Source organism: Rhineura floridana, chromosome 7 (genome assembly GCF_030035675.1).
Source record: "Rhineura floridana isolate rRhiFlo1 chromosome 7, rRhiFlo1.hap2, whole genome shotgun sequence".
In the NCBI taxonomy this organism is placed as follows: Eukaryota; Metazoa; Chordata; class Lepidosauria; order Squamata; family Rhineuridae; genus Rhineura; species Rhineura floridana.
Window position 1 is genome coordinate 92,586,536 of NC_084486.1, and position 24,477 is coordinate 92,611,012.

Consider the following 24,477-nt stretch of genomic DNA (forward strand, 5'->3'; position numbering starts at 1 on the left):
TGCATATCTTAAATTATTTATATTTCTCCCTCCAATTTTCACACCTCCTTCATCTTGGTCCAATCCCACTTTACGTATGATATGTTCTGCATATAGATTAAACAAATAGGGTGATAAAATACACCCCTGTCTCGCATCATTTCCGATTGGGAACTAATCGGTTTCTCCATATTCTGTCCTTACAGTAGCCTCTTGTCCAGAGTATAGATTGAGCATCAGAACAATCAGATGCTGTGGCAGCCCCATTTCTTTTAAAGCGTTCCATAGTTTTTCACGATCTACACAATCAAAGGCTTTGCTGTAATCTATAAAGCTGAAGGTGATTTTCTTCTGAAAGGCCTTGGTCTGTTCCATTATCCAACATATGTTTGCGATATGATCTCTGATACCTTTTCCTTTTCTGAATCCATCTTGGACATCTGTCATTTCTTGCTCCATATGACTGGGTAATATAATTTTAATTTGAAACTATATTTGCGTCTCATGTCCTCTTGGTGAAGTCCTTGCTAGCAATATTAAGAAATGTTAACAAGAAATGTTATTTGAGATTAAATGTGGCATATAGATAATTTTAATAAAATAAATAGGAAAGGAGACAAAATTGTATTGACAAGTATGATATTTAGAATTTCCAGGATGAACAAAATCTGCAGTTTGCAAAAAAATTATTTGCTAAATAAATTCCTTGAATACTACTCAACTGCTGATACTTTTGTTCCTGATTTGATTGAGAACCCACATATCTATCAACCTGCTCATCCTTTACATCATTTCTTGGAACAGGCAATTTGGCATTAGTTGTATTATCCCTTCTGGAATACTAAAATAATAAATACTTGAGATGGAGTTTTTCATGTCTCAGATCAGAGTGTCACTATGATAGAATCTGGCATTTCTGTTGTGTTGAGTTCCAGACCAAACTGTAATTGCAAGCAATCAAATTCCTTGTAAATTTTGAAACAAAGCTTTGATATAATAACTGTTAATCCGTAGCACTTAACAAAAGCTTTTTTTTAGCATTAAGTCTCAGGTTTTGAGAAGAGTATCCATAATTAAGCCTTTCCAAACTGCTTCACTTCCTTGAGAATTTTCATAAGGTCATACAGAGAGGGGCTTGGTTTTTAACTACTGTGAGATTCTGAAATCAATCAGTATCATTTCGCACAAGAATCAGCCTTTGCTTTAAAAGTGAAATGTACAGCAAAAATAAATACAAGTAATGTCTTCTTTAAAAACCCATATTTAAATAATTGCGTTATTATGCTTGAATTGATTATCCAATGATTATCCAAGACTGTACCTGATACTTGTAAAAAAAAACCCATGGGCAGCACAGTCCTAAACACATTTATTAAGGAGTAAGTCCCAATGAACTCAATAAAACTAAATATGAGTAAAATGCACTCTTAGTACCTTTGAATGTGGAAGAAAAATGCTTCATAATCAGCCAATTATTTTTTCAGCCAGTTATTTTTTCCTGGTATATTTCCTTTGGATTGTAGGAAACAGCTAATTTTTCCTTAGTAAGAAAGAAAAGCAAACAATTAAGTATTTTAGTACATAGTTCATATTAGAAAAATATGTGCTCTTAAGATGGGCATCTCATAACACAATTTTTCACACAAAGCTACAGTATGTTTTTGCTTCCAGCTTTGGCTGATGGTTGTATATTTGCACCTCAAATTTCACCTCTGAAGCTCATAAGATAAGAACTATCTGGGAAGGTGATATATTTAGCTACTTCTGCAGTATGTCTAACTTTAGCACCACTGGTAGTGGTGGTGGGTACTTCACTTCCCACAATACCGCAGCTCTATCACAAGCCAAGGACAGATTGTCTGACTGTCATGTAGCCAGCAGGGACATAGATTCTGGTGTAGATCATGCCTCTTGATAAAGAATTGCAAAGAGGCATCCGGAGATACTCATGCTCAGGGATTATTTGAATGTCAGGAAAAAGGTACTCTGGCCTTGCGATTGGGTATAGTGACTGAATAAGAAGAAAACAAGGTATGTTTCACTTAGAACTTCCTGACCATAAAAGAAACCCAAAACAAGAAAATAACTCATTGTAGCTGAAGTGATCTCCCGGAACGACTTTATATCTCTTTTGGAAAGACAAAATTTTGCTCAGGAACTAACCAAGATGATGATCAAGGAAACATCTCTGCGAAGGGACCCAGATTTACGAGGAGAGTTAGCTTTCCTTGCAAAAGGCTGTGATTTTGTTCTTCCATCCCGCTTTAAGAAGAGGTTGAAGTTATTCCAGCAGGCCCAGGTTTGAACATGCTTTTTTTCCTTTCTCTTTGTATCTTTTTATTGGATATGGGGATGGAGCGGTGTCTCCCTCAGGCTTTTCTATTTTCAGAAGGTTATTTGCACCAGATACCATAGGTTTAAAAATAGGCGTTCCAGGCTTAGCACACAAATGTCCTATTGGTAAACAAGAGGAAGAGTCCAAAAGTATTTTCCTTTTGAGGATAAGAATATTAACACTAATAAAGCTTATTAGCTGAAAATAATTACAGCTTGTCTCCTACTTGCCAAAGAAAGAAATGTTCCTGTATGTTTCTATTCATTACATGCTACGTTCCATCCTTAGTGACCCTAAATGCCAGCTGCATTGGGAAAGCTTTGTTTTATGCACTGCTAAGAATATGTTTTAAAGGTTAAAACCCAATGGCAATGGAAGAAGGGATGTACAATTGTGTTTGTGTATTCCACATATTATTTGTGGCTGCGAAAATACCTTCTGACAGTAAATAGAAGAAAAAGTTATTTTAACTTTCACTAAGGATGTAGCTTTACATTAATTGGGGAACTGCAAATATATGTTTTAGCATGCAAACAGAACAGCAATTTTTGACTCTGCTGCTGATATACACGCAAGGAGATGTACTGCCTTTAAGTCGATTCCGACTTATGGTGACGCTATGAATAGGGTTTTCATGAGGCTGAGAGGCAGTGACTGGCCCAAGGTCACCCAGTGAGCTTCATGGCTATGTGGGGATTCGAACCAACGCCTTAACCACTAGACCACACTGGCTCTCAACGCAAGAAGGGCCTTTTTAGTTTAGACAAAAGATGAGTAAGAGGTGACATGATAGGAGTGTATAAAATTAAGCATCATATGAAGAAAGTGGATAGAGAAAAGTTTTTCTCCCTCTCTCATAACACTAGAATTCATCCAATAAAGCTGAATGTTGGAAAATTCAGGGCAGGCAAAAGAAAGAACTTCACAGCAGTGATGGCCCCCAACTTGGAAGGCTTTAAAAGAGGATTAGACAAATAAGGCTATCAGTGGCTAACAGCCATAATGGCTGTGCTCTGCCTCCATGGTTGGAGTCAGTATGCTTCTCAATTCCAGTGGCTGGAAACCGCAAGAGAGGAGAGTATTCTTGCACTCAGTTCCTGCCTGCAGGCTTCCCATAGGCATATGGTTGGCCACTGTGAGAACAGGATACTGGACGAGATGGTCTATTGGCCTGATTCAGTATCTTACATTCTTATGCAGCAAGGACTACATCCCCTTTTGCTGTTTGTGCATCACTCCCTGGCTTTCTCAGGAAATATTGGTACAAATGGTTTGAATCAAAGTCCCATATTTTTTCCTCTTCTTGGCACCGTTGTTCCTCTTCCACTCTTCCTTCATCACAGTCAGAGCCTCATTTTTAGGCTGGAAGGGGTGGAAGAAATTTCATAATTGCTTACAAGTGGTGAGGGCAATGCCACCAGAAGTCTAGACCAAGAGGCTAGACTCCTAGCAGGGTAACCCAAGACAGAATGGTCAAAGCTGAGACACCAGACTAAGATGCATCCAAACTCAGAGGAAGGCAATGGTAAACCACCTCTGAATACCTTTTACCATGAAAACCCTATGAATAGACTATCCAAAATGCAACACAAGATAGTGCTGAAAGATGAGACCCCCCAGGTCAGATGGCACTCAACAAGTTACTGGGAAAGACCAACAGACAAGTACAAGTAGCAGTGTGACTAATGACACAACTGGGTCAAAGCAGAAAGGAAGCCCAGAGGCTGAGGTGACAAGATGTGAAAGGAGAGTCCGGAGTTGTACAACATACACAAAAGGAACATGGAATGTGAGAAGCATGAACCAGTGGTTGTTGTTATGTGCCTTCAAGTCGATTACGACTTATGGCAATCCTGTGAATCAGTGACCTCCAATAGCATCTGTCGTGAACCACCCTGTTCAAATCTTGTAAGCTCAGGTCTGTGGCTTCCTTTATGGACTCAATCCATCTCTTGTTTGGCCTTCCTCTTTTTCTACTCCCTTCTGTTTTTCCAAGCATTATTATCTTTTCTAATGAATCATGTCTTCTCATGATGTGTCCAAAGTATGATAACCTCAGTTTAATCATTTTAGCTTCTAGCTTTTGTGCTTTCCCCTATAACTTTAATCAGCATTCATTTCAACTCATTACTGGTTTCTGCTAAGAGTATGGTATCATCTGCATATCTTAAATTATTGATATTTCTCCCTCCAATTTTCACACCTCCTTCTTGGTCCAATCCTGCTTTCCGTATGATATGTTCTGCATATGGATTAAACAAGTAGGGTGATAAAATACACCCTGTCTCTAGTGGTGTGCTGGTAAATGTTTAACAACCGGTTCTCTGGGGGGAAAAATCCAAGCTGGATTTAGAAAGGGAAGAGGCACCAGAGATCATATTGCAAGCATACACTGGATAATGGAATAGACCAAGGTATTTTAGAAGAAAATCACCCCATGTTTCATAGATTACAGCAAAGTCTTTGATTGTGTAGATCACAAAAAACTATGGAATGGTTTTAAAAGAAATGGGGGTACCACAGTATCTGATTGTTCTGATGCACAACCTATACTCGGGACAAGAAGCTAGTGTAAGGACAGAATATGGAGAAACCGATTAGTTCCCAATCGGAAATGATGCGAGACAGGGGTGTATTTTATCATCCTACTTGTTTAATCTATACGCAGAACACATCATATGCAAAGCAGGATTGGCCCAAGATGAAGGAGGTGTGAATACTGAGGGAGAAATATCAGTAATTTAAGATATGTAGATGATACCATACTCTTAGCAGAAACCAGTAATGATTTGAAACGAATACTGATGAAAGTTAAAGAGGAAAGCACAAAAGCAGGACTACAGCTGAACATCAAGAAGACTAAAGTAATGATAACAGAAGATTTATGTAACTTCAAAGTTGATAATGAGGACATTGAACTTGTCAAGGATGATCAATACCTTGGCACAGTCATTAACCAAAATGGAGACAATAGTAAGAAATCAGAAGAAGACTAGGACTGGGGAGGGCAGTTATGAGAGAACTAGAAAAGGTCCTCAAATGCAAAGATGTATCACTGAAGTCAGGATCATTCAGACCATGGTATTCCTGATCTCTGTGTGGATGTGAAAGTAGGACAGTGAAAAAAGAAGATAAGAGAAAAATAAACTCATTTGAAATGTGGTGTTGGAGGAGAGCTTTGTGCATACCATGGAGTGCGAAAAAGACAAATAATTGGGTGTTAGAACAAATTAAACGAGAACTGTCACTAGAAGCTAAAATGATGAAACTGAGGTTGTCATACTTTGGACATATCATGAGAAGACATGATTCGCTAGAAAAGACCATAATGCTGGGAAAAACAGAAGGGAGTAGAAAAAGAGGAAGATCAAACAAGAGATGGATTGATTCCATAAAGGAAGCCACAGACCTGAACTTACAAGATCTGAACAGGATGGTTTATAACAGATGCTCTTGGATGTCGCTGATTCATAGGGTCATCATAAGTCATAATCGACTTGAAGGCACATAACACACACACAGAAATCAAAACCCAGGAGTCTTGGAACTGAGCTACTTTATTATCTTGAAACGTAACTATCTAAGCCAAGATCCAGTTTCAAATGAAAGTCTAAAGTAAGCTCCTAAAGGAGAGGGAATCCCTTAAAGCAAATATCAGGGCAAAGTACTCTCTATTGCCCATTACAAGATATTCATCGCACAAACAGAAGTGATGGAAAAGAGAAGAGGACGTGGGTAGGACACAGCTTGATAGGTGTGCAGGAGCCAACCAAGCGTTCTAGATAGCAGTGTCTTGTAGCAGAAAGACAGGATACAAATCTTACAAATAAATAAAAACTTTCTCTTATCAGCTCATTGCTGGGACCCAGTGGCTTCTTTAGGCTACAGGAAGACTGCCCACTTCCTTAGAGAGCTTTGAATGCATACTGTTTTAGATACATAAGAAGGTGCATTGCTAACAAAAAGTTACACAGAGATCAGTAGTATACAGTGAAACTTCATTATCTCAGCCCAATTAATCAAAAACTATTATGTGTTTGTCTTGTATGTGTTTATATACACTGTAACTATCATTGCCAAGGTTTTAAGGTTTGTATGACCTTTAGTCCATTTGGATAAAGGGAATTGTGTTGTATATATACAGCTTAATTTAGATACAGGTACATAGTTACTTGAAATGTAAGCCTCAGAAGTAAAACCATTTCTGTGTATGCCTTTAACTAACTCTCTTGATGTTTGTACTATGTGTGAAGGTTATTAATATGGGAATGAATGTGGAAAAGAGTAATTGCTGTTGGTATTATTGATTGAATGTTCATGTTATTTTTAAAATACGGTTTTGATTTATCTATGTATGCATTGTATTTTTACTGTATATTTCTTGTGTAATTTTTTTTATAATATGTTGTTCACCACTTTGGGGGCCTTTTGGCCAAAAAGTGGTATATAAATAAACTATACTATTTCTACTTGCTAATTGCTCTCTGTTCATTTGAAGGGCTAATTTTTTCCTTATGTTTCTTGATCATATTCTGTTGTAGCCAAAATAATTTCATGTGTTATCTTTCTAGGTCCAAAATAAGCAAGAGAAGAAACCTGTGACTACATCCCCATCTCCTGCAAATTCGATAGTCAGTCCACAGACACTTCTGCCTGTGAACAAAGTAATTGTTGGTGCCCCTTTGTCCATAAACATTCCACGTTTCTACTTTCCCAGCGGACTTCCTAATGTCTGCAGTAGTCTTGAGGACACAATTATCAAGGCTGAGGCAGCCTTTTTAGAGTTTGAAGATGAGAGGGTCTCGCTTAATGAAATGGGGAAAATTACAAAGGTAAGCATCATGACTGTCTGGCTTTTGTAACTTTTCAAAGGTAGAGACTCAGTATAATGTAAGCAAATTGTTCTTTATAAAGAAGAAGCATTCTTTCAGATGAAGTGGCTTTTAGTTGAAGGTGACAACAAGATGAAAGCATGAACAAAAGCAAAACTTTTCTAGCTCGTGTCCAAGTAGGAATGGATGTTTCCAGTCTCTGTCAGTTTTGCATGTGTTCATTCATAACTCCATTCTGTCAGATTTCTGCATTAATTTGCAACTTTTAAAAACATCTGTGAGAAAATTCATATTTAAATATGTATTTAAATACAATATATTATTTAAAATGTATTTTATCTCAGGGTACATATTTCTAAATATATTTTATCCTAAAACACACATTTTTGTGTATTTTCATAAGGTTTTTTTAAGCCAAGAAATGTATCACAAAAGTCCAAAGTGCAAACTCAAAAGGATAATTATGTTGCATTTTGTATATTTGCCCAGGAGGTGTCAGTTAGATTAGTTCATTTAAAAATGAGGACTGAGCAAAATTCCCCTCCATCCTTTTGTTTAAGGGTGTCAGACGCTAATGCTTAAGGCAACACAGGGGTGCTGACTATTGAGTGAACATTGGGAAAACCATTGTGGGATCTACATTATTTTATTGGCTGGATTGCTGCTAAGAACATAATAAGAGCTTGCTGGATCAGTGGCCCATCTAGTCCAGCAGCCTGTTCTTACAGTGGCCAGCCAGATGTCCATGGGGAGCCAGATGCCCATAAGGAGCCTTGGGAAGAAGTCTAATTTGTTGGATTAGATTAGAGCTATAAGAAGACCAAGAAAGCAATATCTTCTACATGAGAACAAGGAATATTTTTGAGAAGAGTGTTTCTTGGAGCAGCAGCAGAACTGATGGTTGTGGTAGGCCCCATTGGGCAAGAGACAGCAGGGCTATATGGGGCTAGAATCCCTAGATCGGGGTTACCAATGTGGTGCCTATAGACACACATGAGCTCACTGCCTTCCTTGGTGCCTGCAGGGTCACCCCCCCTCCAAAATAAGGCATAAAATAAGCATTTTGTTGTAGCCAATAGCATAGGTTGCGGTATGTGCTTGGTTTACAGTGTCTGTGTGTGGTGGCCACAACAGTTTCTTCGGTTTGCAAGTGTAACCATGGTCCCCAGAACGTTAGTGGCCCCTGCATAGATTGATATGCTTTTCGTTTGGTTCTCTGTTTAGCAGTATTGAGAAGAACTAGGTCACTATGGTCAGCCCTTCAAGTGACAGCCTCTGTGCTTTGTGCCTTCTGTAAGAGAACAAAGTCTTTCATTTAGGCTGGCATTTAGTACCAGCGAGAATAAATCTGGGGTGGCTGGATGATGTTCAGATGAGTTGTGGTCTCATTCTGCTTTTTTCCTTTGTATTTGTTCATTATATGGATTATTTTGATGTGATTTTTAATACTATCATATAATTATGTGATCGTATAATTCATATAATCATGCTTGTGGAGGGCTGCACTGGAGAGGAGGGGAAGCTGAAGTCTTTTGGCAAGAGGAGGAATCCGTTCTGCTCACGGTCATTGGATTCTGCCCATAATAATAATTCAGAATTTATCATTTTTTATTGTCCTATATGCTAAGCCTTTTGAGAACTGTCAGTGAATTAGACCAAATTTCCACCAAGAGCTAAGTTTCTTGGCCTTGTAAGACACATCTGCAATCTCCCTGCAGGTTACCTGCAGTAACCTGATGCAGTTCTTCTCCCTCACAGTGCTTGGGTATCAGCCCCTACAAGTGCAAAGCAATTGCCCTGTACAAGGCAAACATTCTTACTGATTTTAGCTCTAGTGCACTTTGTTAACTTCTCTATTAAAAATATTTGAAAATTACTAAAGATTCCATCACTGGCATGTACACATGGCCCTTTAAACAAACAAGCAAGCAATCTGAATGGAAGCAAGAGGGAGAAGGATACAGTTAGTAAATTCATAGGTCTCCAACAGCATGATCACAGACATGGGAGGAGAAAAGGTGTCTTTTTGTTTGTATTACATACAGATATTGCCTTTGATATTCCAAATGAAACTAGCTGAAGGTAAACCAGGGACTATTATGCAACTTGGCATGACATAATTGACATGACAAGAACAAGTGCATCAACACCTAAACCATTCCTCAGAATGTGGAGAAGAGACTGAAGGTAGATGAATAGGCAGCAAATGGTTTAACTGGAGTTAACTGATGGCAAAGTAGAAGGACAAACTCAGTTCTCCCAAATAACTCACTGTAAAAAGATAAAGAAAAAGAACTAAAGTTAGTCATAATCAGAATCATGTAAATGGAATGATTTATGTTTATTATTTTATTATTTATTTGTTGCTTATCAATTTTAGTAGCCATTGTATTTTTCTCATTTTTGGAATTTGTTTTAAATAATACAATGAATAAATACCCCTGACATTAATGCTATTAAAGCTGCAATTCTGTCTTTTGCACATGGACATCATTAGTAAGATGGAGTCTCAAAAAAGCTTTAAGTAGCACATATGAAATCAGTCTTACATGAGAGTAAGGCCAATTGAACCAAGTAATACTTCACAGTAAAAATTAAAAAAAGTTTAGGCTATTAATCTAATTGGTCCAGTGCAGAACATAAAAATTCCTGTTTGTTTGGATTTTGTTTTTTAAAAGCCAAACGTTACATTTTCTTTATCTTATTTTTTATTAAAATTTATCTGAACAGGATGGTTTATAACAGATGCTCTTGGATGTCGCTGATTCATAGGGTCATCATTAAATAAATTTAATTTATTATCCTAAAAACAGAAGAGATTATACTTTTTCCAGGATGTGAGCTAGGTACATTCTGTCTTCTTGTGCTGTTTACAGATATGCTGTTGCCCTCTGTACTGGAAAACGCCCATGTTCAATGCATCAGGAGGACAGCAGACAGGATTTGTATCTGTACATTCGTTTGTAGCCATGTGGAGAAAGTGAGTACACTGTGCAAAAATATTCTTCTAGAAAAAGCAACACAGTATGCCTTTCTTTTGCATGTTTATTTTCTTTCCTGTGTTTCCATGGTGCCCTTTAAATATTACTCTTTTTGTAACACTGCCTCCAGTTTCTTCCTTTTAGTGTATTCTGTATTTACTGAAATATGCTTATGCCTGTTCATTAGGTAAATAATGTAGTTGTACAAGTTTTGCTTATGAATTCCTCGTTTTCTGGGCAAGAAAGACCCACTAAGGCAGGAGCAGGCAAACTTTAGGCCTATGAAATCTACTTTTTTTTTTACTCCGAGGTCCACCAACTAGAGCCAGCTGCAAAATAATGGCTCAGGAAGAACAAAGGGTCTCTAAACACATGCTCAGCCCAGGAATATGTTTTCAGTACATGAACTGGAGCTCCCACACTGATCTTTTCACACATGCATCTTCTCCTCCCCCAGCTTTCTTCATCTCCGCAGCCTAATTTAGATTGTGGGGAGGCTTTTTGTTGATTCTGTTGTTCAATCACTGGGAGCTGGAAACCTTCGCTGGTCTACTGCAAGTCAACCAGAGATCTACTAGTGGATCCTAATGTACCTTCTTCCTGGCCCTGCACTATGGTATACTCAGACTTTTACGTAACAGAGAGTGATATCCAATTGTGGCATCCTGGTTGCACAATGGACTTACACTTATGCACATGGGACTTTCCCTTCCTCTCCTCTGTACCTTGCAAACCCTCTGCATGCCGTCCCAAATCTTCCCTGGGAGAACCTCAAGAGCAGATGGGAAGTGTGGCGCTGCAGTGGGAAGGAGAGGAAGAGGAAGAGGAAGAGGAAGCCTAGTCATACCTGCTAGTGCATTATTGGATCTCACCTATTGGTCATAAACTTTCCCAGCCATTCCTACATCTGCCTTGGAATTTCTGGTTTATTTTAACATCTGACAAAAACACACCTGATCTTGAGTGAAAATGTAAAGTAAGTGAGCTCTGATTAGCACAGTGCACAGCTATTTGCACTATTTCAAGCATTGTGTTGTATCCAGAGTTAAGTGTCCACAACAGCTGGTGGAAGCTGACTTCTCCATCCCCTCCTCTCCACAATTGCTTTCCTAGCCCCATGGGATCCTTCTGAATGTGGTGGGCTGACTGAGGGATAGGGGACTGAGGGGAAGAGGAAGTATCTGAAAATTGGGTGAAGGCACCTTCCACAAGCAGAGGATGTGCTTAATTCTGGATCCAATCCATAGAGTGCCAGTGGAGCCACTGAAATTAACAAGGGCCTTATTGTTCACTTCAGTACAATATGGGTTATTCTTATTATTGAATGTCTAGTCCAACTTTGTCTTACTTTTACTTGCTTTTACCACAGTCAGTAATAAATTGAATGCAATCTACCAACCAATGATAATTGCAGCATTTTAATGGGAAAATAATCTACCTGGCATGTGAACTTAAAACTTCATTTGCACAACTGTTCTTATATTACTTTATGCATGCTTTCCAGTGCAAGAGGATGAATCTGTGTACATTCCACAACCTCAGTTATTATTGAACGTCTAACCTGAATTTGCCTTACTTTTATTTGCTTTTACTGCAGTCAAGGTAATAAATTGGATGCAGTCCACCAACCAATGATAATTAGTTACAGGATAAACTGGGAAACTAATCCACCTGGCATACAAACCAAAACATTCATTTGCACAACTGTCCTTACATTACTTTATGCATGCTTCCTGGTGCAAGAGGATGAATCTGTGTACGTTGCACAACCTCATTTAGTCTTCAGGGCCAATCTAGAAGTGAATTAAGGGTAGAGATACACTTGCAGTCATGCTGGTTTCAGTGCATCTCCACCACTGCATTGTGAATTCCAGGGACACACGAAGTCAGTCAAACTCTGCCCCTTTTTACTCAAAATCTGGGATTTTAGAGATTGAATGCATTTTCTCCTTAAATCAGCTTCACACGGACTTGTTTGGCTGGAGGTGGAGGTGAGCAGCGCCTCTGGGGGCTGAGGAAAGAAGAAGGCAGGAGAAAAGAGACTGGGGCTGGAGGCACCTTACACTTTCCCCACAGTTCCCACCAAACAGGAAGGGGGCAGGGGGAGCTGTGGGGCCACCTTGCCAACACACAGCAGGGAGTGCAAGGGGAGGGGGAGGGAACGACGGCTCCCTTCACAGGCCTCCTCTCTTGGAGGCTCTCACCTCCTCAGCTGCCACTTTTATTACTATAATACTTTAGAGTAATAAGGAGAGAGGGGAAGGTCAACTGACTTGATTTCAAAACTACTCAATCATCACTGTGGGAAATATGACAGTGCAGCTCAGCTTGAAGCCTGGGAAAGGACTGCGTGCTACATGGGAAGTAGAGAGGTAGAGAGAAGTCCTCCTAAATTCCTAGACTGTTTTGTCCACAGCTCACCTTTCCTTCCAGGTGTAAACTGATATCCTCAGAGGAAAGAAATCTCCCTTCCTGCTCTGATCTCAGTCTTCCTTTTGTTCTTCCTGCCAGCATGGCTGCCTGAGGAGGAGCAAAGATGCAGAAGACATCTCTTCTGCAGCATCTCCTATCTAGTTAGTCAGATGTAGGTCTTTTTTATCTAAATATATTTCTTGCAGTAAACTTAGTTCGCTATTTTTCTTATACCAGACTCAGTGCAATTTCTACCAAGCTGAAGTGTAGCTACTGCCTAGTATTTACTGCACGCACTTAATTCCACAAAATACCATTATAATACATAGATCCTAACAATTTTATGGGCTCAGGGTGCAAGGTGGTGAGGCAGTAAATCTAAAAGAAATTGCTGAGACTAGGAGCAAAAGCTAAACGGCAAAAATACAAAAAGAATCATGGCTGAGAGTCCTGCAAGCTCCAGTGAATGTGGTCAGATCCCAAAGCTAACATCAGACAACTTTGAAGCCTGGATGTACAGAATGAACCTTGTTTTGGCTGAGGAGGAACTGGTGCAAGCCATAAAGACGGAGAGACCATGGCAGACAGAAGATCCAAAAAAACATAGCATCTTGGGACATCAAAAACAGTAAGGCACAGTCTCTTATTGGAGGGGGTTTAACAGATTCTCAACTCGTGCATGTGAAGGAGGATAAACTGCAAAAGGCATGCTAGAAGCCCTGAAAGAAGAGTATGGAAGTACAGGTATACAAGACCAAACTTGGGCATATAAAGAAATTGCTAGTATGCAGCTAATGTAAAGTGAGTAACCCCATTGGCATGCAGAAAATTTCCTGAATTTAATTGATAAGTTGAAGGTTGCAGAAGGCAATCTGGATAATGCCCAGAAAATAGTGTTTTTTCTAACTTCCTTACCAAAGGAGTTTGCCTCATTTCTCTCCATTGTTGATGCTAAAGCTTCCCCTGAATTTAGAGCCATTCTTGGAGAGTTTAAAAGATAATCAGAGAGACACTCCCAATACAATTCAAGTGGCTCAAATTACAGAACTAAAGAAAAACAAAGGGACAGGTATTTCGGGAAAGCTCCACCCAGCAGCCAATCAGAGAAACAGAGCTTGGAAAAGTTACTTTTTAAAACTACAACTCCCATCAGCCCCAGCCAACATGGCCACTGGATTGTGTTGATGGGAGTTGTAGTTCAAAAAAGTAACTTTTCCAAGCTCTGCAGAGAAAGGGGATGGACTTGAATATCATGCATGTGGGAAAAGGGGCCACTTCAAAAGAAATTGTCCAGCCAATGGTGTCTCTCCCTTTAAACAAAGCCAAGCTGCCAGGAAATAGAGCAAAGATTCTTATCATCATCAAAAAATGAAGGCTTTCTCTCTCTCACTCAAAACAGCTCAGAAAACACTGCATATCTGATAGACAGTGGAGCAACCAGCCACATAACTTCAGATCTTTTTTGAGACTTTGAATCCATATTTAACCGTAAGAGTTTTTCTAGCTGATGGAACATCTATTGAAGTGAGAGGAGTTGGATCAGGCACATTGAAATGTTTAACTGATAAAGGCAGCTGCATAATACAAATCAAAGATGCCAGATTTGTTCCACAAATTGATGGAAATGTTTTAAGTGTTGTCACGTTAACTAAGAAAGGCTTCAATGTGACCTTTTATGATAACGTGTGCACAATCCATGTGGATGGAGAAATGTATGCCAGAGGCTTTGAGTCAAGGTGTGTTTGAACTGGACTATGTAAGAGAATAGGCAAATGAGATAGTGTTCAAGTGACACATCTCTTGATTTGTGGCACAGACATTTGGCACATGCACATACAAGTGCAATACTAGACGTGCAAAGAAATGATTTAGCCAAAGGCACAACAATAAAGATGTGCAAAAACAGTGAGATGTGTGAATTGCATAAAAGGAAAGAGTATACGACCCTCTCTCCCAAAACAAAGCGAAAGGCAATCAACTCAAGTCCTGCAACTTGTTCATTCAGATATATGTGGCCCCTTAAAACTTCAAAAGCTGGAAATTCTTATATTTTGGTGTTCATAGATGATTATTCCAGATATTGTATAACTTATCTGCTGAAAGAGAGAAGCCAGGCTGTGGAAATGTTCAAGCAGTATATTGCAATCATGAACAATAAGTTTGGCAGAAGACCACAAGTGCTGCAATCAGACAATGGAGGTGAGTACCTCTCATACCATTTTCAGACATACATGAAAGAACATGGTATAACACATAGATGCACAGTACCATATACACCAGAACAGAATGGTGTTTCAGAGAGAAGATTGAGATCTCTTATGCAAATGATGAGATGTATGTTGCTAGATGCAAGGCTCCACAACCACTACTGGGGAGAGGCAGTGATGACAGTCACGTACCTACAAAATAGGCTCCGAACTAAAGCAACAGCCAAAACTCCATATGAGCTATGACATGGGCGAAAGCCACATCAGAGTGTTTTGGTCCAAGACTTTTGCCCACACACCAAAAGAAAAGAGATCCAAACTGGATGACAGCTGCAGAGGGAGTCATTATTGGATATGAGCCAGGATGTAAAGGCTACAGTATCCTAGATCCTAAGACAGAAATTATCACCGTAAGCTGTGTAGTGTACTTTGATGAAAGTCAGAAAACTGATGTACATCATTTTGATGCAACTGACTTAATGGAAAAAACTCCTAACCAAGAGAACCTAATGGAATACTGACCAATATACAGAGGTGAAGTCCACAAGCCTTCCCCAGCAGCTGAAGATGAAGAGGTGGGGACCCAAGAGAAGCAGAAGGGGGGATACTGGGCAAGGTCCAGGAGCCACCATGAATGTGGCTGATGATCCTGAACCAGAACTCAGGCATTCATCCCGATGCAACAAAGGTATACCAGCCAGATGACTGTCCTACCTTGCAAGAGAGATGTCATCGTGCGAACCTTCAGCATGGGAAGACATTGAAGGGGTGACTACAGCTGAAGGTGATAAATGGAGAAAGGCAGCACAAGAGGAAATAGAGGCTCTGCACAAGAATCAAACTTGGACACTCACAGAATTGCCAACAGAAAAAAGGCCTGTGGGATGCAAGTGGATATTCAAACCCAAGTAAAATGCAGACAGGAAAGTTGAAAACTACAAGGCAAAACTAGTAGCCAAGGGCTATTCCCAGAAATATGAGGAAGATTATGATGAAGTATTTTCCCCAGTGGTGAAACACAGTATAAGAAGAACACTTCTAAGTGTTGCAGGTGTAAGAAACATGCACGTTTACATGCAACAACCTCCTGGATTTGAAAAATCAGGAGACAACCAGTATGTATGGATACTTCAGAAAAGTATATATGGGCTGAAGCAAGCTGCAAGAGCATGGAATGAAAAGCTTAACCAGATGCTCATCAGAGAAGACTTCAAACAAGGTAAAAAGAATCCCTGCCTATACACACGCTACAGAAATAACAAGTAGACTTATATTTTGACATGTGTTGATGATTTGCTTCTGTTTTATGAAGAAGAAACTGATTGTCCGGAGATAGTACTTCACCTGAACCATGAGACGGAAGTAAAGCAACTGGGACAAGTTACCTACTATCTTGGGATCCAAACAGAGAGAGAAGAGAATGGAAGCTACCTCCTCAACCAGAAACAAAAGATTCAGAAACTCCTAGTATACATGGGGCTCGAAGATGCCAATCCAGTAGCTACACACATGGAAATAGACTTCCTGAAAGGAAATGTACAAAGTCCACTCCTACCAAGTAATGATCAGTATAGAACAGTTACTGGAAAGCTGCTATACCTGGCTACCAATACCAGGCCAGATGTAGCAGCTGCAGTAGGGATATTATGCAGAAAAACCAGTTCACCAAGCCAAAGAGACTGGACAGCTGTGAACAGATATTTGAAAGGCACTGCACACCTAAAACTAAAGTTACAGGCCACTGCTAATCCCAAGTTAGTCCCAGGCTATGGTCTGAAGGCACATAAGGCCAGCTTCCTGCTGAAGCTAAGCAGGGTCAGGTCTGGTCAGTGCCTGGATGGGAGACCGCCTGGGAACCATATGTAAGCCGCCTTGGGTTTCTATCATGAAAAGAAAGGCAGGGTATCAATGTAATAAATAAATAATAAAACAATAAATAAGTTAGTAGCTTATGCAGATACAGACTGGGCCAGCAACATGACAGACTGCAAATCTACCACTGGACATATGCTGTTCTGCGGAGGTGGAGCAGTAAACTGGTCAAGCAAGAAGCAAAGTACTGCGGCAAGTTCATCCACAGAGGCAGAGTATGTGTGCATGTCAAGAACTCATGTGGCTATGCAACCTGCTTGAGGAGCTAGGCATCATTGAACCAAAGCCTATGATGTTCTTTGAAGATAACCAAAGCTGCATAAAGCTCTCACAGACTGAGATTAATTCATGCACCAGGCACATAGATGTGAAATATCACATGTTAAAAGAGGCACAACAGAAGGGCTAGAATACTGCTAGAATATTGAGCTAGAATACTGCCCGTCAGAAGATATGCTTGAGGATGTCCTCATTAAGCCACTTCCCAGAGATTGCTTCCAGCTTCTATGAAAGAAGATGAACCTTGTTGGATGAAGTAGAAGCGTCACTGAGAAGGGGCATTGGAAATGTGACAGTGCAACTCAGCTTGAAGCCTGGGAGGGGTTTGCATGTTATATGGGAAGTAGAGAGGTACAAAGAAGTCTTCCTAAATTCCTAGACTGTTCTGTCCACAGCTCACCTTTCTTTCCAGGTGTAAACTGATATCCTCAGAGGAAAGAAATCTCCCTTCCTGCTTCTTCTTAGCGTTTACTGCACACACTTAATTCCACAAAATACCATTATAATCCATAGATCCTAACAATCACTGCCCAGCTGTGCCCACTGGTATGTACAGTGAGTCATTATGATAAAAATGAATTTAAAAAAAGATGTGTACAGCTGGCTGCAGGCTCATTTCAAACGGCACCCAAACAAAATGGTCTGGCTGCTTTTTAAGAACACTAGTGTGCACGTAACCTAAGGCTGTGGGCACACTAGTGTGTCAAAATCAGCCAGAATGGTTCTTCTGGCTGTGTTTTGAAGTGACACTGCACTCTGCTGGCCACACCTCCCTTCCCCACTGTTGCCTTCAGATGTTTCAGGATCTCACACAGCAAAGCGTTGGACCAATCACTGTCTCTGTCTGAGACTGCAGCAAAGCATTTCCACTGGCCACACCTGGAAGACAAAGGAGTTGATCTACTAATCAATTGCGAAACCTCACTGAAGCTGAATTAAAAAAACAACAACACTGGAGCTGATCCAACAACAAGGTTTGAAAAGTAAAAAGGGGTGGAGTTTTACTAGCATCGTGTACCCCAGTTTTGAGATATAGAGGTAGAAACACATTGGAAATGGCACAACAGAAAGTGTGTCTCTACCCTAAGTGTGTCACTGAAAGTTACATCTCATTTGTTTTTTTTTAACTGTAGATAGCTGCCATGGTGAGACACCTCCTGAGCTAATTAACTTCATGGGGCTGTATTTTTTGGGACTGCAACAGAGGAAAGGGTTAATCCTTCCATTCTTATGCATTATAGTCCTGATCCTGATTGGGACATCTGATTGGGAGAGGAGCAAATTCCAGAAATGTGTTTAGCATCATATCTAATCTGATTCTCAGTGTTAATAATCAGAGGTCATTTTTTAATAATGATAATGATGTTGATGTTGATGTTGTCATTGTGCCGATGTGTGCCCATGATGCTTTATGGAGTTCCATAAGCATAAAATAGTAAGGTTCCTAGCTCCAAGGAGCTTACAGAATAACACAGATGATGGGGAAGACAAATAGATGTTGAGAGGGAGAGATAAGAGTAGCAAGAGGTGAATGTAAACAAATTTAGTTGTAGCTGGGAATGAGCAGAAGGCCTTACAAAGTGGTATTTTTTTGGATCTTTGGTAATTCAGATTGCTAGAAATACTTCTACAGTTCCATTTCTCCCCTGTAGGATATTACACACCTGCCATGATGATGCATCAAAATTCACCTGCCTTTTAGCAAAACCAAACTGTAACTATTTGGAACAAGAGGATTTCATCCCATTACTGCAGGTCTGTGTGATTTGCTAATAAGTGTCCTTTTATGAGTTTACAAAAATAATTTATGTTAAGCAGATAAAAAACCTGGGGCTGTATTGTCAGTAAAGCAAATGCCCCAGTGTGTGCATCATTTGAAAACAAATAAAACGTTGTTTTGGTTGCAATTTGTTTTACTTTGTTCTTGTTGCATTGTTCTTATATTTGCATTGTTCTTGTTGCATTGTATTTTTACTGTATATTTTTTACTGGTTATTTCTTACGTAATTTTTTTTTTGTCATTTGTTTTAATATGTTGTTCACCACTTTGGGGGCCTTTTGACCAAAAAGTGGTATATAAATAAACTAAACTAAACTAAAAGTGCCCCTTCCTGTAGGCTTATAATGAAATCAAGAAATTACAACCTCTTACAGAAATTACCATCAAGGAAACCATCTAGATTAGAATATCACACAACACTGAAGCTAGTGGAAGCATATAGCAATACAAGTAGGCTTAAAGACATTTTAAGAAAGTTATAGTTCTGGATCAGTGAAACAAATGTTTGTTATAATGATATCATTAAATGTATACATTTATTTAGGAATAAGCCCCACTGAACACACTGGGATTTATTTCTGATTCAGCGCATATAGGAATGGGCTGTAAAATTGCTTAGGGGCTATTTTATGATATTTATTTTCAAATACATGTTTAATCTTAAGTATGTCCAGTCTTTCTACATACATGGTGGAAACCACAGGTACACAGCCTATGTCAAGGGAGAGGGTATTGCAGCCCTTACTGTAAATTTCCAATGAGCCAGGCTGAAGCCTTGCGAAATGGCTGCAGTAAACACCAGTTTGTCACTGGAAGTTGACAAATGACTGCAGAACTAGGGGACTTCTGTGCAGCTAGGCTACTTGACCCCTTCCAGCTTCCTCTCAGCCACCATGACATAGCCTTGTGAACTGGGATGCCACCACTTTCCTCCTGAATAAACTCTGCCCCGAGAGAGACATAACTTAACTCACTCACCCTATGAACTGAGCAACTTGCAAACAAAAGCTTATCTGGGTCTGGATATCAGGATGCCCTATTGAGAGAGACATTGCCATGGTCTTCAGTGCTATACTGTGTGCAACGTGTTTGTAGGGACATAATTAGCACAGTGAGGAGTAGGTTCCACATGCACACATATACAGTAGGGCCCCACTTATATGGCAGGTTCCGTTCCAGGCCCCCGCTGAAAAGTGAAAACTGTCGGAAAGCGGGGCCCTACTGCAGCTGATCAGCTGTAGCGTGCAATCAGCTGTAGCACGGGGAGCTTGCATGCTTCAGCTGATCCCTGTCAGCTGCAGCGCGCAATCAGCTGGAGTGTGGGGAGCTCCAGCTGGAGTGTGAGAGCTCCCTGCCCTACAGCTGATCACGCGCTACAGCTGGAGCGTGGGGAGCTTGTGTTCTCCAGCTGATACCTGTCAGCTGGAGTGCGGTGGCTGGAGTGCGGTGGCTGGAGCTCCGAAAAGCGGGGCACCGACAAGTGGAGCCCCACTGTACGCTAGAAGTTCACCTTATGTCATAATTCTTTTGTGGATGTGCAGGTTTTACATCCTGCCCTCCCCCCATGCTGGATCACGTCTACTGTTAAAATCATGTCCACTATTAATCAGGAGATAACATATTTTTGTAGACATTACTGTTCACTAAAACCCACTGAAATATGTTGTTGCCTGCTTACTAACATTCCTCCTTTATTTTTCTGTCTTTAAAAGTTAATAAAAATGGTAGCCTAGCAGGTGTGCATTGCCAGTGAATCTTAAAGGTTTAATTAATTTAATGTGGCTTTTATAATGCTACAGTTAACTTATTGCTACAGTTAACAGTTGCCTGCTTGCAGTCCTGCTTGCAGGCTTCCCATAGGCACCTGGTTGGCTGCTGTGAGAACAGAATGCTGGACCAGATGGACCTTGGGCCTGATCCAGCAGGCTCTTATGTTCTTATGTAGCAAGCACTACATCCCCTATTATTGTTTGTGCATCACTGTCTGCTTTTCTCAGTAAACAATGCCACAAATGGTTTGAATCAAAGTCTCACATTTATTCCTCTTCTTTGTAGCTTTGTTTCTCTTTGTTCCTCTTCCTCCGTTACAGCCAAAGCCTCTTTTTGGGGCTGGAGGGGGTGAAAGAAATTTCATAATTGCTTACACTCACTTATCCATCTTGTTAATTTCATCTGCAAGTAGAAGTCAAAACCTAGCTATCCAGGAGTCTTGGAACTGAACTACTTTATTATCCTAAAACTTAGTCAGTCAGATGCCTTCAGAATGAAAGTCTGCAAATGGCAGAAGGCTGGCCCTCCCTGGGTGTGAGATGGGGAAGGGGGGAGGAGATGTGCTCTGTGTGAAAGTTATTGAGTGAGTCTGGTCCTGTTTCTCTCAGATGCATACTGGAACAACTGGTTCTGGTAAGTTTTGTTGGTGGGCTCTTGTTGTGTCTATATCATGTGTTTAAGAGGAGTCTTGGAAAGGAGGGACATGGGTGATGCCACCCCAATTGCAGTGATCATGGGTAGAGGGAGGTATAAACATGGGCAGGCAGTGAGCTGCCATGGAAGACAAGGGCAAGACTATCTTAGCTTTGTTCCTTGCTTCTACTCTTCCCATGGACAGGTTCTAGTTGCTCATCTGTTGTGCCCACTGGCCTGTGTGTGCTGTTTTTTAACACCAGATTGGTACATAAGAAGATCTCACTCATTTATGATTTGGTGTGTATTACTGAGACCTGAGTGCTTGAGCTTTCCCCATCTGGATACTTGGTGCAACACCCGTGCAGGGTGCAAGGAGGGAGGAGAGGGGTTGCTGTGGTCTACAAAATTTCCATTTCTGTCACCAGGAAACCATTCTGTTTTGGAGCTGGCTGTGAGGGCCTGCACCTGATATCAGGCCAAGGGGACAGTAAACTATGGCTGCTGCTGGTGTACCATCCACCCTGCTGCCTGGCAGCTTCTTGAACTGAGCTGGTGGAGGCCATCTCAGCTGTGGTATTGGAGGAGCCCAGAATGATAGTCCTGGGTGATTTTAATGTCCATGCTGAGGCTACCTCTAGTGTTCCAGCTCAGGACTTCATCGCCTCCATGATGACCTTGGGGCTGTCTCAAGTTGTTAGTGGTCTAACATAGGGCAAGGCACACCCTTGACCTGGGTTTTGCTCCAGATGGAGGAAGGGGTGGTCTGCAGATAGGAAAGTGGATGTCACCCCATTGTCATGGTCAAACCACTTTCTGGTGAAGTTTACACTTATGGCTCTAATCCTCTCCTGCAGGGGTGGTGGACAGATTAAGATGGTCTGCCCCCAGAGACTAATGGAATCCAGGGGATTCCTGAATGCCCTGGGGGAATTTCCAGTAGATAGAGCAGGTGACCCCACTGAAGCCCTTGTCATGCTGTGGACATCAAGAAGTGTCAGGCTCTTAACACAGTTGCCCTGAGGTCCCTCTCTGGCATTCTGGAGACTGGTCTGGGCCCTGCTACACAGTGATCTAAGGGCAATGAAACAGGCTAGATGATGATTAGAGCACAAGTAGTGAAAGACGTGCTGTGAGGTTGACTGGGCATGAGTAAAACATCATAAGTGTGCCTACCGTGTGGTGGTGAGGGTGGCAAAGAAGGCCCACTTCTCTGCCTCCTTCACATCCTCAAGTAGCCATCTAGTGGAGCTTTTTTGTATTGTCAGCGGTCTGTTCACATCAACTCCAGGAAATGGAGTTTTTAAAAAATATAATATATTTTTATTGTTTTTTAAAACTGAACAGAAAACCAATTCATGGATGGTAAGTATACAGTGCAGTTTAAAAAGGGGGGGGAATTGATGATATATAAAAAGAGGGAGGGAATAACAGTGCCAGCAACACCAATTACAGTTATACATTATCAATGCTTACATAACTCTATAAAAATGCAAATTTATTAAGAACTTTAATTAGTGAGTAGTTTGACCAGGCCAGAAGTGTAACAGAGGGTAGCGGTTTCTGGATACAAACATCCTTACTAAGGAAAGTTAGGAACGGCCACAACATTTCATCAAATTTGTCAACTTTAATTATTCCTCGCCTAGGTTTACTTTGTTGAGTAACAACAAAGCCAACTCCCAAACCTTATGCCATCACCTGAACATAATAAATGAAGAGTTATGTTTTCAGTGGTGAGCAGTTTCAGTTTTTGCTGCAGTGAGAAGGAACAGAACGAGAGATTTATTGGACAATTGTTGCGTATTTTTGGGAAAGATAGAAAGCAATGCCAGCTGGGAGTCTGGAGGTATAATTTGCATAACTATATTAGAAATTTCCTGAAAGACCCTCTGCCAAAAAACCTTTACCACAGGACACCCCCACCACATATGAAAGAAAAAGCCTACTTGGTGACATCCTCTCCAACACTCCATAGTTTTGGTCAAGTTCATTCTGCAAAGTTTTACAGGAGTGAAGTACCACCACATGATCACCTTTAGCTTGGATTCACGAACTGTAGCTGAAATGGTACAAAGAGGAGGCTTCAGTCAGATTGCTGCCCAATCCTCCTCTTCAGTAATTAGTTACCCCTAGGTTCTCTTCCCACAGAACTTCAGGTTGTCTGTAGATCATATAGAACCTGAGAGGAGACCTTTATATATAACTGAGATTGAACCTCTTAAATTTCCAAGTGTCCCTATATAGAGACTTTCATAGAATGTAAGCTTACATAATGGCCCCAATTGAGTAACAATCTTACAAAATTGCTGTATTTGCATAATGTGAAACCAATTAGTTTTGACTTCCCCCAGCTTTGTTTTAATTTGATCCATTCTCAGTGGATTACCATATTCAAATAAATCCACAAGGCATTATAATCCCTTCTCTTTCCATCCCCTAAATTGACCAGATTTCAGTGGATCTCGAAACTGCAGATGTTCCAAAAAGGGAAGGATTGGTGAGATTCCTTCAGGCTAATTCGAACAGGACGGGTTTCTTTTTTTTGCTTGATTTTAAAATATTTGGCCATTTCCCCTGAATTTGACATAGCAGTTGTCAATTTTGCACCCTTTCCAGGGTGAAGGCCACAATGCGCCATGCCAATTTCTTCTGCACTGGAGCCCCCCCCCCAATTCTTCAGAAGGATCTGCTTAAACCTGGATTGTTTTAGAAGCTTTTTTCTGCTTCTTACTAGAAGTGGATTGCATTCCCTTACCCATATCAATGAGTTGTTTAAACTACAGAAGTCTATGTCATGCTTTTGCAAACTATTAGTTCCACTCACGTGCTGCAGTAACAGATATAAGCAGCCATTTTGCCAGATGGCAAGCCACACTCCAGGAAATAGTTTTAGACCCTTTGGAGGCCCATTGCAAATTATTTGCAAGGCACTTTGTGGGTAAAATTGCTTGCCTTTGTAGCAGTCTTTATGTCCCATCCACATCTACTGTCGTCGCCAGTGAGGTGTCCAGTGCAATGTCTGTTGCAACTTCTTGGGGTCAGTTTCAGTTGATGTGGCCAGATGACATGGACAAGGTGCTTGTGACAGTGCAGACAGCAATGTGTCCTCTTGACCCTTGCCATTCTTGGCTTATTAAAGCTTGTCGAGTGGGTATGACAGAGTGGATCTAAGGTGAGGTCAATGTATCTTTGCGGGAAGAAGTGGTCCCAGCCGCCTTGAAAGAGGTGGTGATCTGACTGCTCCTGAAAAAGCCCACCCTGGCCCCATTGGTTTGTGACAACTACTGCCTGGTCGCAAATACCCCCTTTTTAGGGAAGGTGATTGAGAGGGTTATGGCACAACAATTGCAAGTAATCTTGGATTGACCCATTCCAATCTGGGTTCAGGTCTAGT

General features: G+C 40.7%; 1 protein-coding gene across 3 annotated transcripts in view; it reads left to right on the forward strand.

Moving 5' to 3' along the window:
* PPP2R3A (protein phosphatase 2 regulatory subunit B''alpha) overlaps positions 1-24,477 on the forward strand; it is a 64,923-nt gene that overhangs the window by 22,195 nt on the left and 18,251 nt on the right. For 2 of the 3 annotated variants that reach the window (XM_061636500.1, XM_061636501.1), the window contains exons 3-5: positions 6,886-7,146; positions 10,023-10,126; positions 18,550-18,652. In XM_061636500.1, coding sequence (XP_061492484.1) covers positions 6,886-7,146; positions 10,023-10,126; positions 18,550-18,652 — 468 coding nt within the window. Of the gene's footprint in view, positions 1-1,801; positions 2,279-6,885; positions 7,147-10,022; positions 10,127-18,549; positions 18,653-24,477 lie in introns of those variants that run through there. The other variant, XM_061636502.1, reaches the window with a different exon arrangement.